We start from the raw sequence: 8,892 nt of genomic DNA on the forward strand, positions 1-8,892 counted from the left end.
GTACACTGTGTGTGTGTGTGTGTGTGTGCGTGTTGTAGCATATTACTATGGAAAGAGACGGAAAGTGGGGCGTCCCAGCCTGGCAGAGAGCACACAGGACGGAGACACAGCCAAATCTTCACGCCGCAGAAAGAAACGCAAAACCATCTTTGTTCAGAAAAAACGACGCTCTTCTGTTGTAGGATACAACAACACAGAGTCACCTCAGGTTAGACACGCACACACACTACACTTAAATTTTCATGTTTTTTTTCTATATCAGTTTGCTACCAACCAGGCTTATTTCAAGAAAAGAAATATTACATGTGTAAATATTAGTGACAGTCAGGGCTGAGGTGGGGCTGGGAGTTTCAGACTTCTTCCATAAGAGTAAAGGGACCCCCTTTAGGAGAGACAAAATTGAACTTAGGGAATTCTGTGTTATTTCCTTAAATAAAATGTGAATTTTCTGACAAAATGAATACCCTCACATGAGGTGACCATCTTCTTTTATGTTGTGTTCAGCATTAGATTCCACTCCCTGAATAAACTGTGAACTCACCCAGTACAAATTTGTAACTTTAGCCTGTAAGTAAGCAGATAAAGGAAATAAATGCTGTTGCCAGCCATGCCATAAGCCAACAAATATGTTCTTGTTAGCAAAGAGTTTTCATTTTAGGCCGTTTGAGAACATGCAAAGAATAATGTTTATGCTAGCCTTCATGTGTTTTTGCGCAACAACCAACAAAATTATACCAGTTTGTCCAGCAGCGAACTGTAATTTGGTTTTACTTTTTAGGGGACCCACCAAAGCTGCCTACTGGCGACTAAATCAATGCTTTTACTACCTATGTAATATATATTTGGGTTAAGTAACTGAGAAAGAGGTAGGCTTTTAGATCTGTTTGCCATGTCTTGTTGTCAGCTTCTGAAGTCAACTGCTCATCGGACCACCACAGAGCATTGCGTAACAGATGCAGTACAAAGGGCAGCTATACCATATAGAATGCAATGCAATGATGGCATGGACAAATGCCAAGTTCAAGTTCATTTTTACACTCTTTCTTCTATAAATACAGAGGAATAAAACTTTGAATGAAATTTATGAATGTATCATGTTTTTTATCATTTATACCCTGTTATCAGCTTGAAAGATATGAGGTGAAAAAGACAAGGATGTAATGCTGGCTGAAGTAACTATTAATATTTGTCTGCCCATCTAAAACTTTACGCTTTTTCTCTGTGTGAATTTCAAGCCACATGTGATCCACTATGATTTTGTGTCGTCTCATTTTGGGTTTAATTTAAAGCAGTGATGGTAAAATGATGATAAGTGGCACACTATGATGTGCAGAGAATTTCAACAGCTGCCAAAATGCCACTGTCACCACCACCTTCATCACAATGATTTCAATCTATGGATGCTGTGTGGGGCAGTGCATACAGTGTGGGGTGGCCTTAAGTGTAAAAATCATTTATATTGATACAGACTTGAAGTTAAAAGACTCTGCCTAAACCTCACAAAATATATAAAATAGAATGCATCAGTGCATAGGTCACCTCATAGTCAGACTTTCCACCAGGGGACCCCCCAACACCTCTGCCACAATTTGAAACCTGATGACAGTATTACTGGCAGTGCTACATTAGGAATAAAACCAAAGGCTACGCATTTTATCCCCTTGTTGTGATGCAAGCACTCATCAGCAATCAAATCTTCCAGGTTTTTAAGACACCTTTGGACCAAAAGAGTTTCAAAATGTGCTTTTAACAATAGTTTGGGAAAGAAAACTTTAGGCAAAACTTGCTCTTCATACCAAGGAAGTAGTCATGGGAGTCAAAATAGTTCCAAAATAGTCAATTCTTGGACTCATCTGGGAGTCAGGGTTGACTCTGAATGTCAAAATGCTTGGAGTCAACTTTTCAGGAAAGACTTTGAGTAGTGTTAGTTTGTTTAATTACCAGGCATTATGATACACTAATGCTGTTCACAGCCACTAGTCTGCTGTAATCACTTGTTAAGCTACCTGATATGCTGCAGGCATACTAGGTGTAATCTTTGAATTTTGATCTTATGAGTCAAACAGACTAAATACTGTGTTGGCATATTAGCATTGGACAGAAAGCAGGATGCGGAAAGGTGTTCAAAGCTGGAGGCGCTGATATTTTAAGTGGGATATACAAGATGTACACTGACATCATGCAATATTTATACACCAGTCCATAGTCATGCTATATGCTGAAGATTCAACACTCAAACACACACTGAGTGGGAGATACAATAGTTGATTAGGCTACTAATATTTCTTGTGTTTTAATGATGTGCCCCCAAAGCAGCCAACAGTTGGTGAGGGAAGTGATTTGGCTTGCTGTACTGAAAATGCAGCATTACTTATTTGTTTTTAGCAGTTGCAGTTAAACAACTCTGAAATCTTGGCTCCTCAGCACCCCCCACTTCCCCCATCCAGACAGCATAGTTCCATACCTTATTGCATTGTTAGTGTAAATGCTGGCATGGTGATAGCGTATCTACGCCCCTGTTACAAGTTACAAGTAAAGAAATCTGATTTGTATGGTCAGACCGTAGACGCATTTGATTAGATATGCACATTTGTTGTCATAGTGTGTGAGAAGAATGATTTTACTGTTGCACATTCTAGTATTAAGAAAGGCTGTGCACTAAATAACGGAAATCTAATTTGAATCAGATTAAAAACCTCCTACAAATGTCACTTGAAAATCACATTGCATGTGTTTGTTTGCTGTCCAGACTACAGAAACTCTTTCCTGAAGGCAAAGTGTCTATAAACTTTTGACAAGGAGTGTATGTGCAGAAACACTCTGTCTCCCTCATTCTCTCATACACACACTCATACACACTCACACTAAAACCTTCACTGTTGTCCTCTTCACAGGACAGTGATTATTTCTATGAGGATGATGATGATTCAGTCAGTGAGGAAGGCTCCAGCTCAGAGCCACATGAGGAGGCCCCTCCCTGCTCATACATGGACGTGTCGAGAAGAGGCCGGCCACGCCGGTCCGTCGCCCAGCGCAGGATTACACACCCCGGGACCACTGATCAGTCACCTCTGCGGAGAACCACACGCTCACACTCCTACACACACAACCAGCCTGCGGGACTCACAAAGGTGAGATCTATACTGACCTCTCAGGGATTCAGTTCAGCAATGTGATTCTTTACGAAATGATTCAGTGTATCATGAGGTCTCAAGTTTCACCACAATCCAGTTCAGTTTGAAGTCTTTTTTTAAATTACATTTGAAAACAGTCTTATAATTTTGATGAGTACATTCTCTATTGAATATTATTGTAATTGATGTCAATCAATTCTAACATTCCAAACGTGTTGCAGTTAAATCATCACCTTTAGCCTGATGCATCATGATCCTTCATTGTAGGCACTGCAGCGACAGGACTAAAATCCAATTTCTGAACTTCATATCTCACCAGTTTGCTGACGTCAACACTGCACAGACAAAACTTAAAGTCTGTTTATATTCTCTTTATTCATAATGCGTCTCATTCATGGTAAACAAATCATGTACGGCCTGCAGCATGATATTATTATTGTTATTTATTATTCTAAAATCTTTAATTAGTAGCCTAATTTACACATTTAGGTTAATGTTAGATGCTAGTTGGTGGAGTGGCATGTCTTAGGAGCATCAACTTGTTTGACAGATAACAAAAGAGAATAGATAAGAAACTTACATTGTCACGTTATTACATATAATATTATTACTCATTTACTTTTTTGCACTGGGGCCCATAAGATGATATTTATGTCACTGATTGTTGGGGTGGGAGAAAAAATGGATGCAGTATTATACTGATATTTTATTATTTAATTATTAGTATTTTAACATTGTTTGATCCTATTATTACACAAATGTGGATTTGTCTACTTCACACTTCAGTTTTGCTTCAATAAAAAGACTAAAGTGAACAAAGAATAGTAAAGAATGGTGAGAGATAATTTGCAGTCAAAAGTAGTAAATCACAGTATACCATATTGCAGTGCTTAGCACATCAAAAATCATTAAGAACCCCAACAGAATCACTTCAAGACTTAAATATTGTGATATCGTATCGTTGAGCCTGTAGCAGTTCCCTACATCACTGCATTTTGACACCCTGACGAACAAACATTTAAAAAAATCGAAGAAATTTCACCTAACTGGTTTATGTGTATGTGTAGCCGGACCATACAGAAGAGGAAGAAGGTCGCCTGGTTCTAGAGAGGAATCCTCTGGAGTGGAGTGTTTCTGACGTGGTTGACTTCATTATGTCTACCGACTGTGCCTCACTCGCCAAGATATTCCAGGAGCAGGTAAACGCACACTTAGGATCAGATCAATTTAAAGGAATAATGTGGAGAAAAATCTAATTTACAGTTTTCCCCTCTTATCCAAATACAGTCGATCGGCCAAGACAAGTTTGGTGTCTGAGGTTTGCTTCTAGACTTGCACCAGAGCTACAAGACTACTAGCTAATAAGTAATGAGAGCTTGGTCACTGGTTGGAAAACGAATGGGAAAGCTCATAACATTCATGGCATGTGGTTGCAGAGAGAGCAAAGCCCTATAATAAAATGAGCAAGCCATCTTGCTGGTTAAGCCACAAGGCTGCCCCTCATTGTGGAGATATGCGCAGTAGCCATAACAAGCTAAAACAAATATGTTTTTATGTGTTATTTGAGCCAAACGCTACAAACTGTTTATGCTGTTTTGGTCAGATTTTACCAGCGTTTTGGCTGTTAGTTTGAGGTTTGCCCCTATTCGAACGGACAGAAGCCTAGTCTATGAGTGGAAATAACTGCCCGACGGCATTGCCAAAATGGCCGTCATGTGGACAGACTTTCCTTTAAGGACTTTGTTGTATCCCAAGATATTAGCGTTGTGCTAACTGCATGTCTAATTCATCACACACTTGCCTCAAAGCCTCGTTCAGTCTCAAATAGATTTGCTTATGTGGTTTGTGACACTGCATGACATACTATTCAGGCTACAGGATGGTTATTACAACTGGTTTTTAGCTAAGCAGCATACTTTTGTCCATTATAACTCAACATAGTTTGAGGCAAGCGTGTGATTTAAGTCCACAACGGATATGACGTGACTTTTTTTTAGAACAACGTCATGTTATTCAAACTGTTTACCCACCGTGTCAAAAAACAAACATATAGACAACGTCTTCTTCAAGTGACAAAGATGACCTATCCTCATACAGTAGTGTAAAAGCAGACACTGGGTCGCCTACATCCCATTCTGGAAAAGTGAAAGAAGCACATAGTTTCACTGCCTCATTCACTCAGGTGTCGAAACTTTATAATGAACACTTCTGTTTCACATAAAATGTCAGTAACCCCTATTTTGAGCACCATATGTGACAAAGCAGGGGGCAAACTAATCTTTCTGATGTTGTAAAGTTCTTGTTATAGAGACAATGATTGGTCATGTGAGTGGGTGTCACCTACAGAAATTGCATTTAGTGTGCAAGATATCAGTTATACTGATGTTCGAATTAATTTATTAACATCTGAATGAACACACAGTGTGTAAAGGCCTAGACATGCAGTTTACACAATGCTAACTGGTGCAGTATTAGTTTCTATTATTCTGTCTCCACTGCAAAATGAACCAAGCAAACATCAGACACCCAAACACCAGTTTAGGTATAAAGTAAAGGGAAGTGTACATTTGGTTTATTGCTGAACTTTTACTATAATCTACAACCTTCTTCAAGGGTTCTTTAGTACAGGCAATGGCTAAACACAGAACTGTGACAACATAGAGAACCATTTGAATGCCTGAATGGTTCTTTATTTGGCTAAATTGCATGTTTCTTTACAATGCCAATCCCTTTTGTATATGGTTCTTTAAAGAACCTTTTGAAAATCATACTATGTAGCACCAGAAAGGTTTACAAGACAAAGTAAGTACTATAAAGAACCCAACAATAAAAGCATAGCAGCTGTGTCCTCTTTATTTGAAAACATATTTGGCGAGTGAATGCAAAAACCTTGAAAAGCAGTTATCATTGATCCACTCTCTCAAAGGTGATATAATGAAGTACCTCTCTTCCTCCCTCTCTCTCTTTCTCTTTCTCTGTTTATATAGGACATTGATGGTCAAGCTCTGTTGCTGTTGACCCTTCCCACCGTCCAGGAGTGTATGGATCTGAAGCTGGGTCCAGCCATCAAACTCTGCCACCAGATCGAGCGCGTCAAAGTGGCCTTTTACTCCCAGTACGCCAATTAAGCTAACGCTGCTAACCAGGCTAACTGGGCTAGCTCTGTCAGAGGCCTTTCTCTCAGTGGAAGAAAAGAAAAGTGAATATATACTCCTCAGGGTCTTGATATGGAGCTTCAGTCCTTCAGGATAATAACACATGCCTATTGGCTTTGTGGCGGAAAACTGAAAAGACGCCGTTTGCAGAACAAGACAGGAGGACCTTTACTTCTGTGATAATTTGACATACACAATGGAGGGATCTTACCTATGGATACAAAACTTGAGGGGAGGACTGCATTTTTTTGTTCTGTTGAGAAACATATGGAGTCAGAGAAGAATCTTCATCCCCCTCGCAATATCTTCATTATGCTTGAGGTTCCTGAAGCAGGCCTTTGGAAGAAAATATATAGAAAAAAAAACAAAGACATTGGAAGGAAAAATATGTCTCTGTTTTATCTGTGATTATTGAAGCCTTTTGAAAAAAAAAAAAAGAAACTCTACTACTGTGTTCAGCTGTAAAGATGCCTGTATGTGACTATTCTGTTATTCAGAGACCAAATTATTATATTTATAAAAGATAATTAGATTTGGAGAATCAGTGTATAAAGTGAAATAATATATTTGAAATATTTATTTTGGCCTGACAAACATTTCTTCCAGAATCTAGGTGCTCACATGCTATTTCATTTGTTTATAAATTGGCAGGAAATTTATTCGTACAGCAATCTTTATTTCCAACAGCTTGTAAACCTGGACACTATGTAAATGTTCCTTTAATCTATGCAAAATCTGGACATTCATGATGATTCATTTTCTACTTCTTTGCTGTATGACCAACACTTCCCTTGACTTGAGATTATTGTAAATAGGCTGTATATAGAATTTATTAACTGATAGTAAAATCTAGTTTTAATACAACCCACAAATGAGTGGAACAGTGCTGTAGTTCACACATCACCCAAAAAAACGAAAGAGTTTCTCAGTTTATCAGAATAGTTCTCAAACAGTCCCATAAACGAGTGGGATGGACTTGTACTTCACCCATCGCCCATAAAGAAATGAAGGGATTTCCAGAATGTCAGCAAAGTTTTTATGGAGTCTTATTGCTTTCAAAAGTCAACATAAAAAACCAAACCATTTTTTACCTTGTTGGAAAATGTGCCTGGTCATATTAAGCACAAGTCATCATTTTATATCATTTAAAAGACATGACTTACGACTTTATCCGCCTCTGAAACTGAGTTTTGATCACATCACTATGCGCCAGTGATTGGGGAAAAATAATGTTAACCTATAATATCATATCTCACCTCCCCCTCCCACCTCCTCCATCTATCATATAGAGAAAATGCCCAGCTAGCTCAGAAACCTTCCTGATACTGCGTTTTACTCAGAACTATGTCATGGTATTGAAGGAAAATGCATTATGATTTCTGACTCACATTGACTGAAGCATTTGAATGGGGAATAAACAAGCAAGTGTACATACCACAGTTATGTTGAGTGGTACATAAGCAGGGTTGGATAGTAACAAATAATGTAATATGATTTTGGAATTTGGGTTTTAAAATGAAAAAAATAATCAGTAATAAAAATATAGAACTTACTCGTTTGGTTCAACTTCATATTAAGTGTCTCTAATAACTGTAACAATACATGCATCAGCTATATTGCTACTATTGATGTATTCATTGTTACAGATGAATGATAATAATTCAGCTTATGTACTTGTAACTTATTAGTTTTTTATAACTTATTATATTTTTATTTTTATTTTTATTTTATGCTGGTGTAGTAGTATTAGTATGCCTAAGCAAAGTTCTGACTTTAAACCATTCTGGAATGTTACAGTAATGTGACTGTTACAAATGTGTAATTACACAAGAGAAAATATACTGTTTCAACTGTCAGATACACTTGTGTAATTACATGAGTAAACATTGAAATTGATACGCATGTGTATTTACATAAATCTGTACATCTGTAACAGTTAGTACATCACTAGTAGTTACATTGTAATTGCATGTATTGTCAACATGCAACTACACAGTTATTAGAGACACAATATGAAGTGGGATCACTCATTTTTCTGGCAATTCTTTCATATCACCTATGAGTACCTATGAGAAAATCTTAAATCTTATGTGTATATATATATATATATATATATATATATATATATATATATATATATATATATATATATATGCATATTTATATATATTTCTTTACTTTTTACAACACATGATGCTCAAGGTAGAACAATAAATGTGGCAAATTTTGTACTCAGTGATGAACACATTTAAGGTGTTGACAGTTAATGTTAGTACTGTTTTCTCACTTACTGATCACAACATAAGTGTTTTTATCACACTACAACCTTTCAGGTTAATTCAACTGAACTTTATTGTCAATGTAAAAGAACAGCAACATATCACTGCCGTAACAAAGTATTTCGCTTTAAAGTACATTAATTTAATGAGATCATTTTCTAAGTTATGTTGGAGCACTTCTATAGTTCTATTCACCATGAGGCATTCACACAGTGTAAAGGGCAGCTGGCATTCTGAAATGGTGTTGGGGAAAAAACATACAAAAAAGAAGTCTTGACAAAGCAGGGGTGAAATGTGAGGTTATCAGGTCTGTAATGGAATTTT

The 8,892-nt window shown here is 37.3% G+C and overlaps 1 protein-coding gene across 2 annotated transcripts in view; it reads left to right on the plus strand.

The window, feature by feature from the left end:
- Window positions 1–8,369, plus strand: part of sfmbt2 (Scm like with four mbt domains 2) — a 69,195-nt gene extending 60,826 nt beyond the window's left edge. For both annotated transcript variants that reach the window (XM_036577263.1, XM_036577264.1), the window contains 4 exons: window positions 39–208; window positions 2,895–3,131; window positions 4,202–4,333; window positions 6,122–8,369. In XM_036577263.1, coding sequence (XP_036433156.1) covers window positions 39–208; window positions 2,895–3,131; window positions 4,202–4,333; window positions 6,122–6,262 — 680 coding nt within the window. In that variant the 3' untranslated portion in view covers window positions 6,263–8,369. The remainder of the gene's footprint in view (window positions 1–38; window positions 209–2,894; window positions 3,132–4,201; window positions 4,334–6,121) is intronic.
- The last annotated feature ends 523 nt before the right edge of the window (window positions 8,370–8,892 follow it).

Source organism: Colossoma macropomum, unplaced genomic scaffold (genome assembly GCF_904425465.1).
Source record: "Colossoma macropomum unplaced genomic scaffold, Colossoma_macropomum, whole genome shotgun sequence".
Taxonomy (NCBI): Eukaryota; Metazoa; Chordata; class Actinopteri; order Characiformes; family Serrasalmidae; genus Colossoma; species Colossoma macropomum.